The 27,879-nt window shown below is 38.7% G+C and overlaps 2 protein-coding genes across 2 annotated transcripts in view; one reads left to right on the forward strand and one right to left on the reverse strand.

Moving 5' to 3' along the window:
• uprt (uracil phosphoribosyltransferase (FUR1) homolog (S. cerevisiae)) lies at positions 1–9,356 on the reverse strand. Its single transcript, XM_058063052.2, has 8 exons — positions 9,142–9,356; positions 8,788–9,034; positions 7,610–7,652; positions 7,469–7,538; positions 7,299–7,361; positions 5,134–5,295; positions 4,555–4,653; positions 1–2,437 (listed from the first exon to the last, which is right to left on the reverse strand). Exons 2-8 carry the CDS (start codon positions 9,021–9,023, stop codon positions 2,331–2,333), a joined length of 780 nt encoding a protein of 259 aa, XP_057919035.2. The 5' UTR covers positions 9,024–9,034; positions 9,142–9,356; the 3' UTR covers positions 1–2,330.
• The window catches only part of abcb7 (ATP-binding cassette, sub-family B (MDR/TAP), member 7), a 45,725-nt gene continuing 26,790 nt past the window's right edge, over positions 8,945–27,879 (forward strand). Inside the window, exons 1-5 of the mRNA XM_058063047.2 lie at positions 8,945–9,532; positions 12,314–12,397; positions 12,477–12,554; positions 15,980–16,099; positions 24,925–25,057. Coding sequence (XP_057919030.2) covers positions 9,383–9,532; positions 12,314–12,397; positions 12,477–12,554; positions 15,980–16,099; positions 24,925–25,057 — 565 coding nt within the window. The 5' untranslated portion in view covers positions 8,945–9,382. The remainder of the gene's footprint in view (positions 9,533–12,313; positions 12,398–12,476; positions 12,555–15,979; positions 16,100–24,924; positions 25,058–27,879) is intronic.

The raw sequence follows: 27,879 nt of genomic DNA on the forward strand, positions 1-27,879 counted from the left end.
TCTTGATTTTTACAAAAATGGGGCTTTATTTATTTATTTTTTTTAGACAAATCGACCCTGGAGAAACAAATCTGACTGTAATGAATAAAACACAGCAAAAACAAACACATATCAGCATGGTCTTAGAAGTTGTGCAGCAAGTGCAAACTTTAAACTTGAACTTACACCAGAGTTTACATCATTGCCACTCAATCCTAAAAGTGACAAAGAGGAGCTTCCACTGGTACTGCATTATTGATTATTGATAGCCACCAAGAGTCAAGCACAACACCATAGAAACTGCTGGTATGAGGCAGGTGTACATTCCTTTCCCATTGTTACACACAACAATTTGTGAACCTGCTCCGCTTTTACGATATATTCCTACTTTTAAGAAAAGTCTGCTATACTCTAAGGTCAAGTAAATAAACGCCCCTGGACATGTACAAGCACCCTTGATCATTTAAGATTTTCCTTTAGAAATCATTGGTTGTTGGGATCAGCAATTTCAGTTCAGTATATCACATAGCAGACAAACAATGAAATTCAGAGGATATACCGAAAGTGTGCAATAATTACTTGAAAGTAGGCAGGTGCCTAAATTTGGGCACCCCAACCAAAAAATGACATCAATTTTAGTAGATCCTCCTTTTGCAGAAATAACAGCCTCTAAATCAGGGGTGGGCAAACTTTTTGACTCGCAGGTTGCAATGATTAACGGGTGGGGGGGCAGACTATATATATTATAGAAATTTGGGCACCCCAACCAAAAAATGACATCAATTTTAGTAGATCCTCCTTTTGCAGAAATAACAGCCTCTAAATCAGGGTGGGCAAACATTTTGACTCGCTGGTTGCATTGATTTACCATTGGTTTACCAACCTCACCATTATTCACCCTACTTATAAGATTTTTCTTGTCCTACCACTCCGGGCCTTAACTACGACTGTGCCTGTGGTCTTCCATTTCCTTACTATGTTCCTCAGAGTGGAACGTGACAGCTGAAATATCTGGTCTAGCATTTTGTATCCTTCCCCTAGACCATGATGTTGAACAATCTTTGCTTTCAGGTCATTGTGTTTTCATTGTTTTGAGGCTACCATGCTGCTACTTTTCAGAAGCTTGCAATTGGCCACCTATAAATACCCTTTCTCATGATTGGCTTCACTTGTGTAAGCAGGTCAAGGGTCAATGAGCTGACCAAACAAATGTTGTGTTCCAATAATTAGTATTAAAAGGTATTCAAATTAATAAAACAAGGGTGCCCAAATTTATACACCTGCCTACTTTTGTTTAAATAATTATTGCACACTTTCTGTATATCCTATAAACCTAATTTCACATCTCATCCATCGGTGTGTTTGTCTGCTATGTGATATATTGAACTGAAATTGCTGACCCAAGCAACCAGTGATTAATAAAGGAAAATCTTAAATGACCAAGGGTGCCCAAACTTTTTCATAGCACTGTATAATTAATGTAGATCCTGTGTGGTCATTTAGTGATTTTTAACATTGAAAAGAAAAGGTCAGAATGAGCATCGTAGTGATATTTTTATGTGCATCCATGAGAAGTGAAACGGTTGTTTCACATGTTTTCCAAAAGAGAGCACAGAGTGAAAATGTGACGTCGATGTTTGGTATCCATGTTTTGTATCCATTTATTGACAATGAGCCTGTATGCAAGCTGGTTTTGACACTTTTGACCTCATTGTGTTTTTCTACCTTGCTGGACCGTATCACACACACACACACACACACACACACACACACACACTCCTGTCATTTCTAATGATCTATGTTGTCCGCGTCTAAGGTGAGGATTGACTGCATGTAGAAACATGATGACTCTTTCATGTTGTTTATTTATTGCTAAAATGTACAGCTGTATAGACTTAACTGCTGCAGGCGGTATCTGTAGATTCTGCTCATGTGTGTATGTATGTACGTATGTATGTATGTACGTATGTATGTATGTATGAGAAAGCTGGGTGTCTAACACCACACGTGGTCCAGGTGAAAAGGGTCTTTGGCATACTGTATGTATGTGATTGTGGCGTTTCCCTGCGTCAGTCAATACTTTCCATTTGGTGTTCTGTCTGGTAACAGATATAAATCCTCACTTGTAACGCGCTAAAATAAAAATGATCCTGATATGGCTCAACATCGTTTGATTCCATTCACAGCAGAAGAAAAATACAAATCAACAGAATAAATACAGTTTCCTTTTTTTGGAGAGAGTATTTGGCACAACAAGAACATGAGAATTTTTTTTTTAAATTAAAGCAGACAAAAATATAGTCAAAACAACAATTCGTGTTCAAGATCATGTTCCTCAGGTTGTCCTGCCTTCAGTCGGTCCCAAAATACCTCTGTCCAAAATGTGTTGGAGCCACTGGATGAACCTCTGTTGCCAATATGGTGATGTCTGGGAACTCCTTGATTATCGATTTGGCCCCTAAAAAAGAAGCAAGTATGTTACTTTCATTTGTAGTATTCACTCATCACGTTCATTCTTGGTAAACCACCAGGATGTTGGGATAGGGTCCAGCATACCCCCGCGGCCATAATGAGGATAAGCGGTATAGAAAATGGAAAAAAACAACATGGGCTATTGTTGCGGCCATCACCCATGCAAAGCCAAAACTCAACACCGAATCCCTTGGCATCACTTCCTGTCCGCCAATCACTCAGCTCCTCCAGGGAGGACACATGCAAGCGCTGGTTTTATTCATGTCTTTAAAATAACTTATTCTCCCTATTATATCTAGTACATTGGGTAATATGAATATGAACTCATATTTAGAAGATTCTTCTAAGTGAATTTCTTTAGGATTTTTCTTATATGACTAGTTGTCGTAAGAAAAAATCCTAAGGAAACCAAAAAATCCTAATTTCTTTAGGATTTTTTGGTTTCCTTAGGATTTTTCTTATGACTAGTTGTCCTAAGAAAAAATCCTAAGGAAATCAAAAAATCCCAATTTCCATTAGGATTTTTTGGTTTCCTTAGGATTTTTCTTATATGACTAGTTGTCCTAAGAAAAAATCCCAAGGAAACCAAAAAATCCTAATTTCCTTTCTAATTTTCCTTTCTGTCCTTTTTGTCTTAGGACAACTAGTCATCTAAGAAAAATCCTAAGGAAACCAAAAAATCCTAAGAAAATTTGGATTTTTTCTTTGGACAACTAGTCATAAGAAAAATCCTAAGGAAACCAAAAAATCCTAAAAAAAAATAGGATTTTTTCTTAGTAAAGTAAATACCTTGTCATTGGTCCATGGACTTTTGCAAAAAAAAAAAATCCTAAGGAAATCAAAAAATCCCAATTTCCATTAGGATTTTTTGGTTTCCTTAGGATTTTTCTTATATGACTAGTAATAATAATAATAATCCCAAGGAAAACAAAAAATCCTAATTTCCTTTCTAATTCCTTTCTAATTTTCCTTTCTGTCCTTTTTGTCTTAGGACAACTAGTCATCTAAGAAAAATCCTAAGGAAACCAAAAAATCCTAAGAAAATTAGGATTTTTTCTTTGGACAACTAGTCATAAGAAAATCCTTACTGACCTTTTTTGCAGTACATTTAGCGAGTGAAGATTGCTTTTATAGTTATTAGCCCATAGAATATCCATAAGTAAGATATGGTAGAACCAGAGAGCAATACATTGAAATACCTGACAAGTAAATACCTTGTCACTGGTCCGTGGACTTTTGCAAAAAAAAAAAAAAAAATTAAATGCTTCTCAGGAGCAAGTAAATTCTGTCCATCTGGGATGCTAAAATGTTTTTAATGTGGAAAAGGGGTACAATATGTGTTATTATAATATTTTAATTAGAATGTGTATTTTTGACACATTTAAGCAAGTCAAATGTGATGTGTACTAATGAAAACATGAATATGTTTTGCAGTCCATTTAACAAAAACACATGCCAAGCACTGTTAATAAGGGCCCGCATCAATTCAAAGTCTGCCTGGACAGTTGATAAAACTAAGAGTGGATTCAACAATACAACAATACCAACAGGAGTGGCCTCTCCCTGGTGTCCTTTTGTCTCTTATTAAGTCAATAGTTGGACTCCATCCAAAATCAAGTCTGCATTGCATTGTGGGACAACTGAACGGGAGGAGAGTACGCCTTTGTTTATTGGTTTCTTTAGGACTACTTGTCCTAAGAAAAAATAAGGTATAGTTAGGAACCTAGTGGAGTGACTGACAGGCATCTGGCCCAGACACCTCCATGGCAGTTGCAGTGTTGAATTAGTCTCTCGCCATTATTTTTGCTCAGTGACACTGGTATAGAAACAGGAGCTCAGAACATCCCAAAAGAATCTTGATTGTTTGTGGCTTGGAGACTGACCTAATAAATGTTTCGCGACACAACTGAGACACGTTTTTGAATCATTTTCCAATCCGTGCCGTATAGAACTACACGTCTGCCGCGCAACGTCGTTACCAGTCGAATAAAAAGCAACGCCGCATCGGGAGGCGAAGGGCAGGACGGGATTGGAGACTTGTTTGATTTGTTGTGTAAACACAAAGCAAATGGAAAATGAGCTCATGCAGCTGTGCAGATGTACCGTGAGGTGTGGAGAAGAGGCTGAGGAGGATAATATGTCTGGGCTGTACTCCATGCTCAATCAGCACCCTCACCGCTTCAATCACGGTGTTCCCTGTACCTACAGAAGGAATGAATAGGATCAATAAATCATGCAAAACATAAAAAAAACCCATCATAGTTTAGTGTCTGCAGCAGCATAACTGATGTTATCATCTCCAAAAAGGTCCCCGGTTGTGACCTGGACACTTAATAGGCTACATTAAAATAAACCTCCAACCTGACTTGTTCGGCAGCATATATTTTTTTCCTCACTAAGGGTAGGGAAATGTAACCATGCCATTTTTCTGGCCCTCATTATGCTGTTCTGCAGCTTGGTGGCCATCTCCTAGGCAGTGTATAATTTCCTCTGAGTGCTATAATTATCAGAACAGCGCGAGTGTGCCTGAATGACATGGAAATCTTGACTCGGTGAAGGTCAATCCGATGGAGAATGACTGCATGCATGAAAATGTTTGTGCATATGTGCCCAAGTGCTAATCTCACAACATGTATGTGCTGCTGCTAATGGAAGATTTAAGTGCCGGGCTCTGACACTCACTGAGAATGGGATACATGAGCAGCACTTTTCTTCTGTAAATATCTGGAGGGAACTTGGCGTAGTAGACCTTGGCTTTCTGGGTCTCCTCGTCGCTTTGGATGAGGATTTTGCCGATGCGTATGGAGCGGCAGCAGTCCCGCAGACCCTGCTCCATGGCCTCCCCTGTGGTAAAAAACATGGGACAACCAGTGGTATCATTAGGCGTATTTTAGGGGGCTTCAGTCCCCCTAAAATGTTGTTAGGCCCCCTAAAATGTTGTTAGGCACCCCTAAAAATGTTGTTAGGTCACCCTAAATAATTTGATATTTTTTATTGATATAATTTTTTTTTTGTTTTTTACACAAAAATCTCTGACAAATTGAGGATGAGGATTTTGCCGATGCGTATGGAGGGGCAGCAGTCCCGCAGACCCTGCTCCATGGCCTCCCCTGTAAAAAACATGGGACACCCAGTGGCGTCATTAGGCGTATTTTAGGGGGCTTCGGCCCCCCTAAAATGTTGTTAAGCCCCCTAAAAATTTTTTTTTTGTTGCCCCCCCCCTAAAAATGTGATACTTTTTTTTACAAAAAAATATTTTTTTACAAAAAAATATTATATATATATTATATATTTTTAATTGATTTTTATTGTTTGTTGGCCCCCTCAAAAAAATTTATATTTTTTATTGATTTTTTTTTACGAAAAAAAAAAAAAATCTCTGACAAATTGAGGATTAGGATGAGGATTTTGCCAGTGGCGTCATGAGGCGTATTTTAGGGGGCTTCGGACCCCCTAAAATGTTCTTAAGTCCCCCTAAATAATTTGATATTTTTTATAGATTTTTTTGTTTTTTACAAAAAAAATATCTGACAAATCTCTGATATTGTCAATTATCAAATATCAATTCTGATATTTTAATTTTCTGATTTTTTATTAAAATGTTCTTCAGCCCCCCTAAATAATTTGATATATTTTATTGATTTTTTTGGTTTGTTTATTACAAAAAAAATCTCTGACAAATTGAGGATGAGGATTTTGCCGATGCGTATGGAGCGGCAGCAGTCCCGCAGACCCTGCTCCATGGCCTCCGCTGTGGTAAAAAACATGGGACAACCGGTGGCGTCATTAGGCGTATTTTAGGGGGCTTTGGTCCCCCTAAAATGTTCTTAAGCCCCCTAAAAAATCTGATATTTTTAATTGATTTTTTTTGTTTGTTGCCCCCCTAAAAATTTTATATTTTTTATTGATTTTTTTTTGTTTGTTTTTTACAAGAAAAATCTCTGACAAATTGAGGATGAGGATTTTGCCGATGCGTATGGAGCAGCAGCAGTCCCGCAGACCCTGCTCCATGGCCTCCCCTGTGGTAATAAACATGGGACACCCAGTGGCGTTATTAGGCGTATTTTAGGGGGCTTCAGCCCCCCTAAAATGTTCTTAAAGCCCCCCTAAATAATTTGATATATTTATTGATATATTATTGATTTATTTTTTTTTACAAAAAAATATCTGACAAATTTCATATAATAGGGCAAAAGCAGGCTAATAAGCAAGCCAATAAACAGACTAATACTAGCCTACTACTACTACTACTAATCAGAAGAATAATGATGATAGTAATAATAATAGGCTAATTAATAATATAATAATGATTATTATATAATTGATCACTGTCCACTGGACAGTCTTTGCATTTTTTTTTATGTCTACTCCATTCATTCATATACTGTGGATCTCACATGGTCCTCAACCCTACATGGGACATACATTATATAACTATAGGGTGTATCCAAAAGGTAGCCACTGAAGTTAATAATTGCATATTTTCATGAAATTTTCATGATAGTACTTTGAAGCGCAAAGCTAATGCTAATGTTACAATGTTACCCGACTCTGCCTCACTGACTTAAAATTGAGACTCAATGGTGTGTACGAGTGACAGGAAGAAAAGCTCTGGGGAGATGTTTGGCGCCACCTGTTGCTGTATATTCTGGCTAATATGCTGCTTGTAGCGTGTTATTGTGTTCTTTTTAACGTGGCCCTAAATCTCCTTTCATTTTATTCCTAAATATGCTGCAGGCGAATATATATATATTTTTTCCATTATTATGAAATGCACACACAACTTAACATACTGGTATTTTAAAAGGGGCGTAGTGACTTTATTTGTGTTATGTTGTTTGCCTTACCACTCCTCATGATGCTGACGCCACAGTTGCCCCTCTCAAACTTAACTCCTTCGTACTTGTACCCTGAAAGCAACACATAGCACAAGAGCGGCCCAATCCAATGGGCTTTATCTGAGAAGATATTTGCCGTCTGCGTCCGCTCACGTCATTTCTTGGGAAGAGATTCTGACCTGTGGGTGTGGTCACAGTGCACTCGGAGTAGGGCAGCTGATTCAAGCCCTCTTCTACGACCAGTCTGATCTGCGAGGACAAGAAAGGAAGTTAATTTACTTTGAAAAAAAAATATGTTGGGTATTGTGGCATGATCCTACCAGTCGGTCAGCGCAAAACACAAAATCCCCTCTGCTGGTAGACCTTTAAAAACATACAAATACACATCCATTGGTTGTCAATTTGACATGCAGTGTTTTTATCATTCCAATGAGTATTTCTTCTGAGGTTTGGAGTATTTTGGATTAGTATTTAGTAGTTTACTATTTTTGGAGTATTATAACACATAGAATAAAGCCTGTTGTGCCATGGAGAGGACATCCTGGGCTTTCCTATGATAATGATTTGTGGGGTAGGCGGACCCGAGCTCTCAAAATGGCTGCCATATCAACCGACATGTTTTTTAGGCACAAGAATCATTAAAACCGGGGCGTACCACTGTATTGCGTTTTCAAATGTATGTTTTTAAGTATTTCATTAACAGTTGGAGGTACTTTTGGTTAACATCCGCACATTTTTACGCTAACCCAATCCATTCTGCTACTTGGAACTTTTCTTTTTCTTTCATGGTGGGTTATTTTGTGCTCAATTTGAGTTCAATTTGTGAACCGCTGTCTGACGCTAACCAAATCCATTCTGCTACTCGGAACTTTTCTTTGGCTCCATGGTGGGTTATTTTGTGCTCAATTTGAGTTCAATTTTTGTGATCAAAACATCCACTCGGTCTTGAGTGCTATAAGCGTCTTAAAGCTCATCAATGAGGGGGACGGCTAGCTGCCAGATCGTTTTACAAATTATTGTAAAACTGTATTTCTTGCCCCCTTATTTGAAATACTATTTACGAATTGATAATATATATTTATCTATACTTGCAACTGAAGTACAGTGAAACGCAACAAAATAAGAGCACAGTGAAGCATACAATCATATACAGCAGTCTAATTTCATGCCAAGTACAACAAATTCTTAGATGTTGGCAGGTCTGTACTCCCTGCCTCCATAGGTATGAATGTGAATGGTTGTTTGTCTATATGTGTCCTGTGATTGATTGACAGGTGACCAGCCCAAATCCATCTTACATAGTTTCCAGCTCATTTGGGGGACAAGCAGTATAGTCTATGTATGGACAATTGTTATGTAAGCTAATTATTTAATACAAAGACAATAGAATTTTTCTGGGGCTTAGAATGAGTTTTCATTTTGCTAAATATTTTTGATTTTTTTAAAAAGTGGCTATATATGTGAAGGGGGGCACAGTGAAAACAAAACAGTGACTCACTTGTCTCTAATAATTGTCTGCAATTCTCGGATCTGGTCATTGAGAGGAAGCAGTTTGAGTTGCGGTCCCGGTGGGTCTTGGTTTACAGGCTGCCTGCTGCTGTTAGCGTCACTTGGCTCAGTAGTGGATAGCACTGCAGCCACATTGCTGTTGCTGTTGGTAGCAAAGCGGACCTGCTTCATGGGGTGCTCTTGGCCGGTGTTGACACTGTTCATTTGTTGATTGTGGCATGGCATCCTGAGTATAACTGGTGGTAGGCAGTAGTTTTCTTTTCAAAGTGGCCAAACTGGCGACCTACTTCACGTACACGTTAATCTGCCGTTTAACAAAGAGCAGCCAGGCAACGTGTTTTACCTTTAGCTGTGACTCCTGTCTTTAAAAGAACAGTCCCCCACTTAATCCAACTGGAACATAAACAAACCTTTAACCTACACACAAAACCGTTTAAATGTCAAACTAAAGCCAATTCGGCTTAAAATCACGATGTGTAGCATTAACGCTCGTTTAGCTAGCTTTGACGGTGACAGTAGCGTTGACCGAACCGGATATTACGTAGCCGGCGTGCGCACGAGCCCGCCTCCTCTTTACTTTCAACATGGCGCCTATGTTGGTGCCGCTAAAATGCGGATTTAATTTCCAAAGACAAAAGCTGGCACTTCTTCTTCAAAGGACATGCTCTTATCACATTTGGAGTAAAAGCCACGGCGGGAACGTGACGAAGCATACGCGACAAAGTTTTTACCCGGTAAGTTAAAGAGAGGACACGGTGCTTTTTTAGGAGGGTGACAGTCATAACACAAGGACAGAGCTGGGAATAAAAGTTCTCAACTTCACTCCTCTGCTTAAATTTCTTCAACTACTCTAAATATGTCCTCCTGTTAAATGTGCTTTCTGTCGTAATCATGCAATGTCTGTGCGCATATAGATAAGCTAAGATATGTGCTAACAGGACTTTCTGTGTGTCACTTATTTTAACTAGCCTCATATTTCCATTGTTGACACTACCTATACATTAGTTTCATGATTATGTAACAGTTGTATGACGAAAGGATTTTCAGCATACATATTATGTATGTATTTTTGGACCTAACATGTAACATGTAGCATGTAGCCTGCCACAATCACGTGTTGAAGAGGCACGTAGAGGGTCAGTAAACGTTAGATAAACTTGTTTGTCCCACCCAGTGCATTGACGTTTTTCTGCTTTCTGCTTAGAGTCAAAGGTCAACCAGACCACTCTATTTTAGTCACTCAAGTAAAAGTGAAACTCACAAGATTATTTCAGTTCAGTTTTGATATGATGGGACGTCTAAAAGAAGCTCCAGAATGAACTTTTAGTTTTGTTTTTGGCGCTTTTGTATTGTAATGCATAGACACAAAAGAGAAAGTTGTGTGGGGAAAAAATAGGACTCACCATGTTGAAAATTTACTTCTGAATTGCTGCACACATAAAGAACATTTGTCAAAAAACTTACTGTTATTAACTAATATTTAATCCTAGCCACTTTTCAAAATCCATCCCCTTCTGTAACATCCATTTTAGACAATTTTGACTGATCCTTCAAGGCACACAGAATATTGTGTTCTATGGCTGTATAAACATGGAACCTACCAAAAGAAAGCTGCAACTCCTGTCTTTCATCTGAGGAAAGTTTCTACCTTTTTTTAGTTCTTTAGAAATCAGCACTTGAACATAGGTAAGTTTCTGGAAAATATCAGTTCCCAACTAAAAAAAAAAGAAAAAAAACAACTTTTTGCAAAAGTATACATTTCACTTTGACATAAATATTTTTCACTTTTGGGACAACTCAAATGTCCCTCCTTCACACTGTCTCGCTTCCTCCTTCCTGTCATGTGTGATAACATGATACCCGCCAATCTCTTCTCAAATGGACTTCTGCCGCGTTGTGGCCATTTTTATGGCTTTAGTAGTGGAGAATTACATCATCACCTATTTTTGCCTCTGTAAAGACGTATTAATACGTTGTTGATTACATAATACGTCATTATTATTGAATGAGTTAATTCTTAACTCTTCGTTATGCTCCAGTTCGTTCAAGGTGCTGGTTGTAAGTGACACTGGTTGGCACTAGTAATATGCGGATCAATACTGAAGTATTGATACTTCGGGTACCAACTTTTCAAGCTCTAAAATTGATTCTCATATCAAAATATCGATACAGTGGTGCCTTGGTTAATAGCATTTATCTGTTCCACAAGGTCCGACACTAACCAAAACTAACTCTAACCAAAGCAAACATTTCTATACAGGGCTCTACATTAAAAACAAAAATGATTTGCCCATGGGGAATCCTTAAGGTGAGAACTACTTGCCTGAACTTGCCCCATGTAAAATGAAAAGACTGCCATAATGACATCATGTAATTTTTTGTGGCATCACATGAGAATCTCAAATAAAGATCAAATGAGAGTACTACCATACTACCTTACACATGGTAGTCGTAGTAAGCAGTGATATTTATAAGTTGTGCACCACAATGAAACATTATTGAATAGACACATTTGTGTACTAGTAAAGTGTTTTTAATCCAGAAAAAAGCTCAATGGTCAAACAAAGGTGAAAAAAATACACAGAGAAATGGAACCGCTAGATTTTGTAGCTTGTGCAAAATCAGCACTTGGTATTGGATCTAATCGGTGGTGTTTCATTGTGACCACTTCAAATTGTCACAGCAATGTGATTCACTCACCTGTGCCATCATTTGATTTGCTGCCGCTAATAAAATACTTGTTTAGGAGGCACTGGTTCATCACTTTTTGCTGTTTCCTTCAGAATTAGACGATGTTGGCAGCGAAGATTGCTGATTGGTTGATCGCGAACAACGGGTGTGGGTAAAACGCGGACTGTGGATTACGGACCGCGGTCTAAATAAACGATTCTGATTGGTCCATTTCAAGTTTTGCAAGGATTGCTTTGCAACTTACCACCGGAATTACGCAGTCCGTGTTTTACCAACACCCAACAAGAACCGCTTTAAAAAAAAAAAAACTCTTGGCAGTATGGCATGCCAAAGTGCACTTGCCCGACGGGAATATCACTGATTAGATTTACTTGCCCGAATTTTGTTTTAACTTGCCCCGGGCCATCGGTACATTGTTATTGTCGAGTCCTGCTATAGAAAATAACATTAATCCACGACACTGGAAAATTTCTTTGGCTCCATTTTGTAGTATTGATGTGAGAAACACTACAGAATTCAAGAAATAACTCATGTCAAAACAAGAAGGTGGTGTCTGTGTGGTCTCTTGCTGTCACAACAAGAATCACGTCTTCAAAGAAGTTCTTTTTTCCATTTCCGTCAACGTTTTATATGTATTTGCATGCTATGACCTTTGACCTCTCAAATGTTCTTCTAGATGACTGTATAAGAGCGGTGGCTGCACATTGAGTATTTTTGTCCATTTCCGGGTGCTGTATGTGTAATACCCTGCAGTTCATGAGTGATGCAGTGAAACGGCGAGTTGTACGTTTACGATTTTGATTTTGATGCAACGTGTTTTTCAGCTGAATACGCCTCCACACTCGCAAGCAAGCACGTGGAATACAAACACAAGTGAAAGCTATCGACGCATTTTGGAGGCAGCAAAAGTAAGTCGAGATCAGAAGCTTTTCTAGAAGCTTTTCCATGCCTTGATTTGCACATGTTGTAATTTTAGATGTTTCACAGCATTTGCAGGTTGCCGACAAAAGAACATGCTGGCACGGCAATGCAGGAGGAGGGCTCAGCGCAGATCCCAAAAATGTGGTGAGAACACACTTTTATAAAAATAATATAAATATATAAATATAAATTTATACAAATAATTCAGTCTGACTCAAGGGTTCGTAACCTTTTTGACGTCGAGGCCCGATTTTTTTCAGTGCAGAGTGGCCCGGGGGCCGTTAAATATTAACACTGTATATATTTAATTGATCTCATTCATTTGTTTTCACCAATAAATCAAATCCACACAGTTTAACAAGCTAAAACCTGAATAAAGTTTGACAAATAATAACATTCAGTCATTCATTTTCTACCACTTATCCTCATGAGGGTGCTGGAGCCTATCCCAGCTGTCTTTGGGCGAGAGGCGGGGTACACCCTGGACTGGTGGCCAGCCAATCACAGGGCACATATAGACAAACAACCATTCACACTCACATTCATACCTATGAACAATTTGGAGTCGCCAATTAACCTAGCATGCATGTTTTTGGAAGGAGAAAACATGGGATAACATGCAAACTCCACACAGAGATGGGTGAGGGTGGGATTGAACTCGGGTCTCCTGGCTGTGTGACCTGCGCTCAACAACAACGCGTCCGCCGTGCAGCCGAATAATAACATGACATGTAAAAATGTGATCATCACAAAGATTATTTTTAATTTTTAATTTTTAATTGGGTTAGGGTTAGGGTTATTTATTATTTATTGTTTATGGTTTATTATTTATTATTTATTGTTTATTATTTATTTGGGTTAGGGGTATGGTTATTTATTGTTTATTGTTTATTGTTCATTGTTTATTGTTTATTATTGCTAATAATTAATGGAACAAATTAAGCAAGAAACAATGCAACACTCCACACACTGGGCTCTCGACTCTGCCTCGCTTCCTCCATTTACAAAGCCTTACTTGATGAAGTCAGGATTGTACTAATTTTGTCTTTTGTCGGGGGGCTGGCACCCCTTTTGTCTTCATTTTTTTTGTTTTAAAAACCTCTCCATTGCTTGGTGTAGTTGAATGTCTTCTTCTAATGCTTGTTAAAGAACTGACTGACACATTACCGCCACCATCTGGTCGGAAGCTGCACTGTTACTGAGCTTCTCATGGATAACATACAGTAGCATAGCGGCTAGCCTATCTCTGGTGTCTTCAGTTGATAACCTACTACGCCAGGGGTCTCTAGTTTGAGGCCCCTGCCTTGATATGAAAGTTTAATGTTAGTGCGGCCCACGTAAGTTTGATATGGATGCTGTATGGTATCATGTACCCAGAAAAAATTATTACGTTTGATTAATGTTCATGTTAAAGGTTAAATAACTGTTAATAGTTATCCTCCCTATCCGTGTGGAAGTGGTAAGTTTTTGGCTATTTAAGTTTAAAGGAAATAACTTGAAGGCTACCGTTTAGGTCGCTAGCTCTCTAGTTTGTGAGTTAGCATGTGTCTCAAGACCCTGCAGTTGCGCAATATGTTGTAAATAAAAAGAGTATAAATGTGACTATAGTCGTGTTTTGTCATGTCTACAGGGCTCTAATAATGCTTTGTTCATTTTAATCTGAAAAAAATAATTTGTCTACCCTATGTGGTTTAAATTTTTATTATTTGGCGTTTTATTATTATAATTACATTTATTTATTACTGATTGATTTTCTTTATTCTTGATTTGTTTATATTTTTCATCTTTTGTGTAGAAAAATAAAAAGTAAGATATTTGAGAACAGTAGAATGTTTTATCAGAGCTTTTCTTGTAGAAAATTGGAACCAAAGCGAAGTTTATACATTTTTTTTGGTTTTAATAACTGCGTTTTTTGGGGGGTTTTTTTGGAAAACCTGATGCGGCCCAGTCTCACCCAGACCCTACCTCCAGTGGCCCCCAAGTAAATTGAGTTTGAGACCCCTGTACTACGCAGTCCCACGGCCCTTACGGCCCACTGGTGCAAAACTCAATGTTTTTTTGCGGCCATATAGGTGGCGCTTGAGGTCCAAGTTTGGGCCACGGCCCTATGGTTAAGAATCACTGGTCTGACTGACAGGACTTATGGTGCGTGTTTGTTGATGATATATGATATTTGGGATGTTTCCTTAGAAATGATGATTCTGGAATTTCTGAAATTGTTTTCATATTGGACATCATTTCTACACTCCTGAAAAAGCCATTACCCAAGCCACCGTGCGGGGCAACTTTACAACTGCTGTATAAATGTTAATCCTCTCTTCACACTGTTAAATATTACTTAATTGAATTTGATTAAAGGCAGGTGTTGACTACAAGGTCGGTGTAATTTGCTGCCATACAGCAGGGCTGTACCACGGAGCCTCCATATTGAACGGATTAAAGGAATTACTGCATCAACTTTGGCCTGCAGAGAGTCCCTGTGGCAGCTGTGTGCTGGAGTGTTGGTAAATAGACATGTTGGCAGCAGTGGACTCCCACTCTCAGCTGGGATGACAGCCCGGGTGTCTCCTGGGACTTGTAGTGTCAGGCCGGATTGCCATGTCTGCCTGGTGATTCTCTGAGACCCCCCCCAAGGGACCTTGCGTGGACATTAGATATTTTCTGTGAATTAGTCCATTGTTGGCTGCACGGCGGACGAGTGGTTAGCATGCAGGAGAGACGTGAGTTCAATTCCACCCCCGTCATCTACGTGTTCTCCCTGTGCATGTGTGGGTTTTCTCCGGGTACTCCGGTTTCCTCCCACATTCCAAAAACATGCTAGGTTAATTAGCGACTCCATATTGTCCATAGGTATGAATGTGAGTGTGAATGGTTGTTTGTTTATATGTGCCCTGTGATTGGCTGGCCACCAGTCCAGGGTGTACCCCACGTCTCTCCTGAAGACAGCTGGGATAGGCTCCAGCACCCCCGTGATCCTCGTGAGGATAAGTGGTGGAAAAATGAATGAATAATCCATTTTTGGCTTTTGACATGAACACAAACTTGGAACATATTTTTTGGCAAACACATTTATAATGCTCAAATTATATAAATATAAAATAAATATAAATAATTGTGGAAAAATGTTAACAAATGATCGTATATGTGCACTTGTACCAATAAAAACCTCCCCCCCAAAAACACTTTATCACTAATATACGAACCACTATATGATAAAATGGAGGTAACATAAGATCATTTCTTGAGTTGCAGCTTGTTGTTCAAGATTTTGGTTTTCTACCCGATTCCTGCAACCAGAAAGCAGTAGTTAGTTAAAACGACGTTCTCTTTTTCCTGCCTCCCTGCACTTGTGCAACACAAATTTATTCAGCAGAGTGCAAATTGAATTCCCCCCTTAGGGATCCCAATTAGTATAATCCGTTTTTACAATTTTTATTAAAATACTGTATATTAGGATTCATCATTTTAATTCATTTTCATGCATGCGCATTACATGTTGATTATGGGTTCAGGTTATGTGTTTGTTCTCAAACTGATGAGAGAATATTCCTGTTATTTGTTCTGCACAGCTGAAAGAGGTGAACTCCACCAAGATCCTGTCTGCCATGCTGTCCTATGTGTGGCCAAAGGACAGACCTGACCTACGGGCCCGTGTTGCCATCTCTGTGGGCCTTCTGGCAGCAGCCAAGGTACAAGCCTATTCAAGACGATTGTTGTTCTTCATGTTATACTATGCCTACTTATATTCACATTCACATAGTCTCACAAATAAAAATATAATATATATATATATATATATATATATACGTATATAATATATATAAATAATATATTCATTCATTTTCTACCGCTTTTTCCTCACGAGGGTCGCGGGGGGTGCTGGAGCCTATCCCAGCTGTCTTCGGGCGAGAGGCGGGGTACACCCTGGACTGATCGCCAGCCAATCACAGGGCACATATAGACAAACAACCATTCACACTCACATTCATACCTATGGACAATTTGGAGTCGCCAATTAACCTAGCATGTTTTTGGAATGTGGGAGGAAACCCTAGTACCCGGAGAAAACCCACGCGTGCACGGGGAGAACATGCAAACTCCACACAGAGATGCCCGAGGGTGGAATTGAACCCTGGTCTCCTAGCTGTGAGGTCTGCGCACTAACCACTATACCGCCGTGCCGCCTATATAAATAATATATATAAAAATATTTTTAAAAATCACTATCCAGTATCCCCCTCCCAAAAAAAAACGTACCCCTGTGACGTTCATGGCTGGTGAGGCACTGAATTTTTTTTACAAATATTAAGAAGATATCAAGAAAAATAATGAAATCATTACATTTTGGTTTACTGGTTTACTTGTCAACCCACAGCTGTGGAGCCGCATCCAGCTAACTCTTCAGCCTCTTTGTTGTGGCTTCCCTCGCCCGATTGGGGACAATAAAATAAATATATATATTAAAATATATATACTATATATTAGGGTGCATCAAAAAACCCAATTATTGAATTTTGATATGGCTGGGTACTAAAAGTGTTCCAATATATGTAGAAACAACACATACAAAATATTTTTCCAATACATGATTATTTAGGAGTGCCACCATACATCTGTTTTTGTGGAATAAAGTGGTGAACAGTTCAATGGTCGCCATGGAGATTTGAGGTCAGCAAAGACTGCAGCTCAAGAACTCTGAGGTGATCTTTGTGTTTTTGTTGGTATTTATACTCCTATGACATATTACTAGCAAATATGTGGTTTTGTCTTTTGTAATTTGAATGAATTGTCGTCATATTTATAGGTATTTAGTGCTCATTGCCTCTACTGTAGCTAACATTAGCTAGCTACAGTTTGCTAATGACAGTTAGCTAATAGCTGAGCAAACATAACATCAACAAGAATAATATAGAGTAGACAGTATTGCTGATGCCTCATATTTATTGAGAGTGGTACTGTAGTCCTACATAATCTGATATACACTTGTCCATTTATTATTTTAACAACTAGTTCCTTTCAGACTAGTAGTTGCAGCTTGGTCTTTGGTCTGGGCCCCCTTTGATAACTTTGTAGAAAATGATGCTGTATAGAAGTTCATTGTACTCAACATTTCCAGGTCAACGTTTTGGCAATTAGACTAGAAATTGCACATTTTCCGAAATTTTACAAAAGTTTATGTATGAGGTGGCACCGCTAAATCTCAAAGGATTTCCTCAAAACTTTGCGAAATACATTTTTATGTTCATTAGAAAAAAATGGTATGCCAGCCAAATTGATATTATGAATTTTAAAAAATTTAAAAATTTGATGCACCCTAATATATTTTTGTCAAGATAAAAAAAAAATCAGATTCTCTGTAATACAGTGAATGCATCACAGCTGAGTTCTTTGACTGAGGTTGTCGAAACAAAATGTAAATTAAATAAACACATAACGGCTTATTCTGTACCATTTTGTAATGCGACTCCAAGTGACAGGCAAGCAAGCGGTAACAACATAGCCAATGATAACAGCCCGTTTGTATGTACAGTATTTACTTACCTAGCTAGTTAGCTCATAGCTAATGGTGCAGCAGCATTAACAGAGCTAAATGCTGCTTGTTAAGCACGTCTTATGGCGATATGAACAGGAAGTTGTTATGTTTGTCCTTTATAATCAAGACAAGAACAGCAGCATGAAGCAATATATAGCTATTTTTTATTGCACCTTCAGCACAACAGCAGTGATGCTAAATACTTTGGATGGTCCCCATTTTGTTCTCCTCGGATGGAGAAAGTAAAAGATAAACACTATTGCTCGTCGACAGACGTTTGCAGCTGTATTTTCTATTTCCAGTACTACTGATCAGCCTAGACCTCAACATTTTTTTGTATATTTTTCCATTGAATCTGTAACATTGTCTCATTCAATTTATTTAATTTCAGTTCCATTCATTTCCATTTTGAACACAAATGAGTATATCCCTTAAGTGTAATCATACCGCACCACAATGGAAAGACTTCAACCTGCCTGTTTAAAAAAAAAAGAACATAAGGAATAGAAAGAAGACCCATTGAATTTCCCAGTGTACCCCTCAAATCACCACTTGTGAGTCCCAGGGACTCGCGCTGCATTGGAAACCGATAAACAAAACTGAAATCTCGATGCATTCTTCCACGCCGCAGTGGCCTTGCGTTTTGTGTACAGTTACAAAATGTGGATTTGCAGTTATAAAACGGATGTACTCTATAAAGTCCATGCTTCTTTTGAGGCTAGCTGAACTAATTTCTGGCTTTAGAAATAATTCATTGCAGCCGTTACAGAGTCGTCGTTTCTCTCTGTTCAACACTTTTAATATCTCCCCGCTCTCAAAGCACGATCTTCCTGAGCGATTGGACTATCTTGTAATGTTGAAGTCCGGGTGAAAGGTTGTAATCAGTAAAGGAGAAGATGCTGAAAGGTGTAGCGGTCGTCTAAAATCCCTCACCACAGGTCATTACAGTAAAAGGCTGCTTTTTAGAAATAAAAGCCTCGCCGTTACAAATCTAAGGTTTGATCTAAAGTGCTATCTTAGACAGGCAGGTTCTTGGAGAGCTCAGCAGCAGAAAGTACCCAGAAAGTCTTTTCAGTCTTTTCTGTGCACACATACACAGAAATTGCGTGGTTTGTTTCCGGCAATGTAATTTCTTCTTGTAATTTCAGTATGGTTTTGAAAGTACTGTACTTTGGGAAAAGTGTTTCATGTGTTTTGATTGTGGCTCAGACAGCATTGCAGTCATCGCTATCATGTGTTGTTTCAATTTTGCTTTTGTTTTCATGGAGGGTTTGTTGTTTTTATGTTTTGTTTTTTTAGAAATGTTACAAATCAATTCATCAAAGTGCAGTGGAAAGAAGAAACATTAGCATGGACCCAAATATTCCAATTGCATTGGGTTTATTTGCTCAAACGGAAACAATTTAACCTTTGTATACACCTCATTCCAAGTGCCAATCCGAATTGTACCTGTTCAAACGGAAAGTTGTTAGGGTGCATTCTTCGTCGTCGTCTTCTTCTTCTGTCGTTTATTGGCGGTTGGCTAGCAGCTTTTGATGTGCATTAGCGCCATCTGGGGAACAGAATCTAAACCAGGGGTCTCAAACTCAATTTACTTGGGGGCCACTGGAGCTAGGGTCTGGGCGAGACTGGGCCGCATCAGGTTTTCCAAAAAAAAAAAACAACCCAAAAATGCATTTATTAAAAACAGAAAAATGAATAAACTTTGCTTTGGTTTCGATTTTCTACAATAAAAGCTCTGATAAAACATTCCACTGTTCTCAAATATCGTTTTCTGCACAAAATAAGATGAAAAATAAATAAACAAATCAAGAATAAAGAAAATCAATCAATCAGTAAGAAATAAATATAATAATAAAACGGCAATTAATAAAAACCACATATGTATAGTTGGTGGGTAGACAAATTATTTTTTTTTCAGATTAAAATGAACAAAGCATTATTAGAGCCCTGTAGACATGAAAAAACATGACTATAGTCACATTTATACTTTTTACATATTGCGCAACTGCAGTGTCTTGAGACACATGCTAACTCGCAAACTAGAGAGCTAGCGACCTAAACGGTAGCCTTCAAGTTATTTCCTTTAAACTTAAATAGCTAAAATCTTACCACTTCCACACTGATAGGGAGGATAACGATTAACAGTTATTTAACCTTTAACATGAACATTAATCAAACGTAATAATTTTTTCTGGGTACATGATACCATACAGCATCCATATCAATATCAATATCAATATATATGTGTGTATATATATATATATATATATATATATATATATATATATATATATATATATATGTGTATATAAACATGCTAGGTTAATTGGTGACTCCAAATTGTCCATAGGTATGAATGTGAGTGTGAATATATGTGTATATATATAATATAATATATGTGTGTATATATATGTGTATATATTTATATGTATGTATATATATATATATATATATATATATATATATATATATATATATATATATATATATATATATATATATATAAACATGCTAGGTTAATTGGCGACTCCAAATTGTCCATAGGTATGAATGTGAGTGCCCTGTGATTGGCTGGCGACCAGTCCAGGGTGTACCCCGCCTCTTGCCCGAAGTCAGCTGGGATAGGCTCCAGCATACCCCCGCAGCCCTAGTGAGGATAAGCGGCATAGAAAATGCATGGATGGATAGTTGCTTACCAGGCTGTCGCCAACCAAGAAACTGTGATTATTAATGATGAATTAACACATTTCTGAAAAACCGAGGGAACGATGCTCTAACCAGGATGTAGTGAGAGATGACAGTACCTGTAATTGTACAGCAAACATACCAAAAGACATTTCCATAACCATGCCAAATGAAAGTAATTGTGGGTGTAAGGACCTGTGCAAGTCTAAATGAAAGTAATTGTGAGTGCATGATGTATTTTCTACTGATGTCTCTAATTTACATCCTGTAAAACAATCACTTAGTCACAGCTGCCAAATAGATTTGTCCCCTCAGCATGGTTTCCTCTTGTGTGTGTCGTTGTGTGTGCTAAAGAGGCCACAGCCAAAGTTCCATCCAACCTTTTATTGATTGTTCTCTTCCTGTGCCTCCAGTTTGTCTACTTTAAATGGAACCATAATTTATGTGTGTGTCCAATTAGCTGAATAACAATAAATGGAATACTTAGCAGCAATAACATATCGGCGGCTACAGATTGTCATTATGACAATTTTACCTACATCTGGCACTTCATGGAACATCATCATGAAATTTAGTATGACTTTTTTTTTAATTCATTATGACATTTTTGCAGAGCTGCAGGAAATATGAATCAATAAAGTATCTATCGGTCTATAAATTCCCTTTACTGATGCAAAATGACAGAATATCATGCAGCATTTGACTAAATTCCAATAAATTAGATGGAAAGCAAAGTGCTGTGCTGCGTTTCTCCTGTGTTCTCTGGCTGCCCTAATGTGTTGCAAAGTGCCTATGTTGACTCTCACAGCTGCCCCTGTGCTTTTAATTAGCCCTAATACCCAGTTCGCTTCCATTAGCACAGCAGCAGCCGCAGAACAAGTCACAAAGAATCCACATGCAAGCACAGGCAGCCAACATGTACATATTTGAAAATAAAACAAAGTTAACTTCTTGGAGGGGAGGGGCGGGGGGTCCTTCCTCTGGGTCTACAGTGACAATGTGCAGATTGGTTATTGAGAATTTGATTTTGTTAAAGTAGATACTCGATGAATTGCATTTTGAATCAGTTAACGGGAAAAATTGCACCACATGGCTGCAACCAACTTTTCATTCATTCCAGGACTCTACATCAGGGGTCTCAAACTCAATTTACCTGGGGGCCACTGGAGCTAGGGTCTGGGCAAAGCTGCGCCGCATCAGGTTTTCCAAAAAACAAAAACAAAACGCATTTATTAAAAACAGAAAAATATACAAACTTTTTCAGTGCTTTGGTTCCGATTTTCTACAATAAAAGCTCTGATAAAACATTCCACTGTTCTCAAATATCTTAATTTTCTACACAAAATAAAAATAAATAAACAAATCAAGAATAAAGAAAATCAATCAGTAATAAATAAATATAATTATAATAATAAAACGGCAAATAATAAAAACATAATAATAAAAACACAAAAACAACCACATATAGTTGGTGGGTAGACAAATTATTTTTTTCAGATTAAAATTAACAAAGCATTATTAGAGCCCTGTAGACATGACAAAACACGACTATAGTCACATTTATACTCTTTTTATTTACAACATATTGCGCAAGTTATTTCCTTTAAACTTAAATAGCCAAAAACTTACCACTTCCACACGGATAGGGAGGATAACTATTAACAGTTATTTAACCTTTAACATGAACATTAATACATGATACCATACAGCATCCATATCAAACTTGCACGGGCCGCACTAACATTAAACTTTCATATCAAGGCGGGGGCCTCAAAGTAGTGTCCGCAGGCCGTATGTTTGAGACCCATACTCTACATTAAAAACAAAAATGACTTGCCCATGGGGAATGCTTAAGGTGAGAACTACTTGCCCGAACTTGCCCCATGTAAAATGAAAAGACTGCCATAATGATATGTAATTTTTGTGGCATCACATGAGAATCTCAAATAAAGATGAAATGATTATCATTTCTTGTGGTTGTTTTCCTACATAGATCATGACGTTGCATGGAAATCTGGATTGTCAAGAGACTTCTAGGCACTTTGCCTTTTATAAGTTTTGTGCACCACAATGAAACATTATTCAATAGACACATTTGTGTACTACAGTAAACCTCGGATATATCGGATTCAATTGTTCCCACTGGTTTTGTCCGATATAAGTGAAATCCGTTATATGCGTATACCGGAAAATGTCTGTTTTACGCATATATCGGATTTATATCCGGTATATGCGTAAATCGGATTTTATCCGTTATAAAAAGGCACTTCCTTGACTATGTTTCCAATGTACCTGGACTGGGCAATGAAAAGAGACGTAAGGTAATGAGAATTTAACTTTATTGGACTCTGAGCATAACAAATTGTTAATTAAGCTAGGCCCTGTTACGCCCGTCAGGCCTACGTTATTTCCAATAGTGAGGTTAAGATCTCATTCACTGCTGTGCTAGTATTATTGACGTCACTCACTTTTATATTTGTCTTAAATCTGAATAATAAACGTGAATATACATTGCGCAGGCAACGCTGCAAATGACGTCGTATAGCGGCCTGTCACGATTCGGCGAATCGGAGCGCCACGATGCGGCCATCCGATATATGTGAGGGATATTTAATGGAAATGCATTGGAACGGGACTGGAGATTTTGTCTGAAATAGGCGAAATCCGTTATAAAAAATCCGATTTATGCAATGAATTTTTATTGGAAATGCATTACAGAAAAATCGGTTCTTTTTTATCTGTCCGTTGTGAGCAAATTTCCGATATATCCGAGTCCGATATATCCGAGGTTTACTGTAGTAAAGTGTTTTTAATCCAGAAAAAAATGCTCAAATGGTCAAACAATAATTTGTGAAGCAAAGGTGAGAAAAATACACAGAGAAATGGAACGGCTAGATTTTGTAGCTTGTGCAAAATCAGCACTTGGTATTGGATCTAATCGGTGATGTTTCATTGTGACCACTTCAAATTGTCACAGCAATGTGATTCACTCACCTGTGCCATCATTTGATTTGCTGCCGCTAATAAAATACTTGTTTAGGAGGCACTCTTTCATCACTTTTTGGTGTTTTCCTTCACAAGTTGTTGAAGAATTAGACCATGTTGGCAGGGACGCCATGATAGATGTTTTCCTAGTCAAACCATCGCTGATTAGTTGATCGCGTACAAGAACGGGTGTGGGTAAAATGCAGTCCACGGTCTAAATAAATGATTCTAATTGGTCCATTTCAAGATTTGCAAGGATTAGTTTGCAAATTACCACCGGAATTACGCAGTCCGTGTTTTACCAACACCCAACAAGAACCGCTTTTAAAAAAACTCTTGGCAGTATGGCATGCCAAAGTGCACTTGCCCGACGGGAATATCACTGATTGGATTTACTTGCCCCAATTTTGTTTTAACTTGCCCCGGGCCATCGGTACATCGTTATTGTCAAGTCCTGAATTTCATGAGATACTGAATTGGGGATGTGAGCTATAATCATCAAAATGATTCAACAAATTCTTATTTCGTCCTGTGTAAAACGTTTTCAATTCAACTACTGAACTCTATAAACTTCCCCATCATTTTGAAAGTCATGCAATCATTTATGTCCCTGCAGAGATCCCATAACCTGCGTAATGGGATGTAATCATAGAATAATAGGAGTGTAAATGTGACAATTGGGTTGTTATTGCATGTCTACGGGGCTCTAATAATGTTAAAGGGACCCTATTGTGCTTTACCCACTCTTCTGACCTATAAATGTAGTTAGAATGTTGTATTCTTGTGTTAAACCAGGTTTGCACATTTGGAAGTTAGCCGTGAAAGAAGTTTGGGATGGCTCAAAACGCTCAGTTTCAAAAGGCGTAAGTCTGCCCCTTCTGTGATGTCACAGAGGGGCAGACTTCCTTAAATGGGCGTGGCTGTAAGCCAGCAAAGCTCTCTGCAAATTATTAGTGTCCTAACTGTGTTTATTTTGTGTAAGTCAGGGAGCGTTGTTGCTAATATCACTGATTGGATTTACTTGCCTGAATTTTGTTTTAACTTGCCCCGGACCATCGGTACATCGTTATTGTCGAGCACTGCATTCTCAACTAAAGTAGAACAGCATGACGTCAGCTCAATAAAACATTGCCATTGAAACAGGAGTTCAGAACCTTGACAGAAAAACTCATAATTAATTTCCTCGGTAATCAACCAAGGAAATATACACTACCCAAGACTACAATCCTATTGCCAGACTATACTGAGATTGTTTTGTTTTTTTTAAACTATTTCCTTTTTTCCTCCTCCCTCCCTCTGCCTTCCCAGATCACCAATGTGACGGTGCCCTTCATGTTTAAGTATGCAGTGGACGAGCTTAACCAGATGTCGGGACACATGCTGAACCTGAACGATGCGCCAAGCACTGTGGCTACCATGGCAACGGCCGTGCTGATTGGCTGTGAGTTGCAGACTTGTTTCACTAGCAGGTGCCGTGCTCATCAGAGGGGACTGTGGGACTGCCTATTATCTCCAGGCTGACCTTTCTAGACACGCATCAATACCGTGCTGCTTTCTCCTCATTTTATTTACATTACATGTTCTATAATTGAGAACATCTTTTCAGTCCGGCGCATACACTCCTGATCAAAATTTCAACACCAGTTGAACATTTTTTATTTTCATTTTTGCACTGTTGTATATTAAAGTGAAATAGGCTGCTTATCAGCAGATCAAACCTTTTAAGACCACAGCAATAAATGTGGATTCAGTGTCATTTTCTCTCAGGTATTCACATTGTCATGATCTCATGATGGCAAAGGCAAAAAAAAAGGTTCCATTCCATTTTCTTCTGTTTATCTGGGTCCGGGTTGCGGGGGCGGCAGTCTCAGTCCAGACCTCCTGGTTCCCGGCCACCTCCTCCATCTCCACCGGGAGGACACCAAGGTGTTCCCAGGCCAGCTGTGAGACATAAACCCTCCAGGGTTTCCTATGTCTTGTGTGTCCTAGGGCAGGGGTCTCAAACTCAATTTACTTGGGGGCCACTGGAGCTCAGGTCTGGGTGAGACTGGGCCGCATCAGGTTTTCCAAAAAAATTCGCATTTATTAAAAACTAAAAAATTTAAAAAACTTCGCTTTGGTTCCAATTTTCTACAAGAAAAGCTCTGATAAAACATTCCACTGTTCTCAAATAACTTTTTATTTTTCTACACAAAATAAGATGAAAAATAAATAAACAAATAAAGAATAAAGAAAATCAATTAATCAGTAATAAATAAATATAATAATAATAATAAAACGGCAAATAAAAAATACTTAAGAAACCACATATAGTTGGTGGGTAGACAAATTATTTTTTTCAGATTAAAAGGAACAAAGCATTATTAGAGCCCTGTAGACATGACAAAACATGACTATAGTCACATTTATACTCTTTTTATTTACAACATATTGCGCAACTGCAGGGTCACATGCTAACTCGCAAACTGGAGAGCTAGCGACCTGTCCTGTCCTAGGGCCTTTTCCTGGGCTGAGCATGCCCGGAACACCTCAACTGGCACTGAACTCCTGTTCTGTTTTGTCCGGGTACTCCGGTTTCCTCCCACATTCCAAAAACATGCCAACATGTATGAATGTAGGTATGACTGGCGACCAGTCCAGGGTGTACCCTGCCTCTCGCCCGAAGACAGCTGGGATAGGCTCCATCACCCCCCGCGACCCTCGTGAGGAAAAGCGGTAGAAAATTAATGAGTGAATGAATGAATAATTCCTCACGGCACACCTGACGATTTCTCACACACTTGTTGAAAATCACTGCTCTATGGAAGGTATGTCAGTTGTGGGATTGGGAATTGCCTCAAAGTACTCCTTCCACCGTCCGACATTCCATGTCCCAAGAACCAGATTTTGCTGCCGAAGACTAGATGTAATTTTTCAACTACTCTTAAAATTGTGATCAGCATTGTATGCATTGAAAGTGTTTATTTTCCCCGCAGCAACCGTATACTGTCAAGGTAAACATTTCTTCATCTATAGTTGTAAAGCGGTGTCAGTGACATTTTGTTCTGTCTTTTGAAACTGGTTTCTGACAGAGGCCAGGGTTGTTTCTTTCTCCCGCTCCCTGTTTGTACACCTCATTTCTTTTGTCCAAGGAGACCCTGTGCATAAAAGAGGAGTCAGAGGTGAGTGAGGTAGAGCTCTACCTTGAAGTCCTCTCCTGATTAGACTATTTTTTTCCCCCTGCAGGGCTGATGAAAAGCATAAATAGCGACCCGACACCTACTGCAAGTGTCTCTGCGTTAGAATGAGATCAGCTTGGATACCCCCTGTAGCCACTTATTTTAATGAGTCCACTTAGATCTCTCTCCGTAGTGCTCGGTGAATAATTGGAGCGCATGAGCAGGATTTCAGGCAGGATGAATTAGGATGACAAGGAAAAATGCACGGGACGCTCTCTCCGAATGGAATTGTATTTTTTTTTTTTTTGCACCCTCTCTGAAATGCCCTGGGACAGTGTCTTTGGCATGGTGTGTAATTTGTCTGAAAAGGTGCCCAAGTGCTCATCCTACCTTGTCAGATGTGGACACATTGTTCATTTGATGAGCATTCCTATTTAACGCCACATTACTGCTCCATGAAGACCGGCAGACTGAGCAATTACTACCTGACTCCGGGTCTCATACGACAACCTTTTGTGTTCACACAAATCGGTGAAATTGCCACAAGAAGGCCAGGTGCTAGACTAATATTAATTTGAGACAGTCATGGCGATTTATTATTATTATTTTTTTTGCTGTGTGTGTGGGAATGACCTACTGAAGCTTCTGAATTTGTTACAGTACCCACAGTGCAAGGACGTAACGGCACAGATGATGCAAGTCAGCGTTCCAACTGTGCCATGTCGATACCATGTGATGTTATGTTTGAGAATACCAGGGCAGAAATGATAAAAATGAACACTACTTTAGAGTTGGACATAGACATAGACTTTCTTTATTGTCATTGCACAATAACACAGCAGTGAAATTACCACCGAAATGTCGTTGCCTGGCTCCCGTCTAATAATAAATAATAATGTGGAGAATAAATAGATTACATCAAATATGAATGTATCAATGTACAGTGTAAACAGTAATTTGTACAAATAATTTAAATAATTTAGAATAAATAATAATAATTTAGGACGGAACGGCGGTCGAGTGGTTAGCACGCAGACCTCACAGCTAGGAGACCAGGGTTCAATTCCACCCTCGGCCATCTGTGTGTGGAGTTTGCATGTTCTCC

This window comes from Doryrhamphus excisus, linkage group LG22 (genome assembly GCF_037039965.1).
Source record: "Doryrhamphus excisus strain RoL-2023G ecotype Guam linkage group LG22, RoL_Dexc_Guam_v1.1, whole genome shotgun sequence".
NCBI lineage: Eukaryota > Metazoa > Chordata > Actinopteri > Syngnathiformes > Syngnathidae > Doryrhamphus > Doryrhamphus excisus.

What these genes read in the sequence shown, in the direction of transcription:
- uprt (XM_058063052.2), bottom strand. Translation starts at nt 9,023, where the DNA reads ATGCCATGCCACAATCAACAAATGAACAGTGTCAACACCGGCCAAGAG. An exon ending in CACTGTGACCACACCCACAG is followed by an intron (nt 7,362 to 7,468) that starts GTCAGAATCTCT and finishes TGTTGCTTTCAG; the next exon opens with GGTACAAGTACGAAGGAGTT. An exon ending in CCTCTTCTCCACACCTCACG is followed by an intron (nt 2,438 to 4,554) that starts GTACATCTGCAC and finishes CTTCTTTTTTAG; the next exon opens with GGGCCAAATCGATAATCAAG.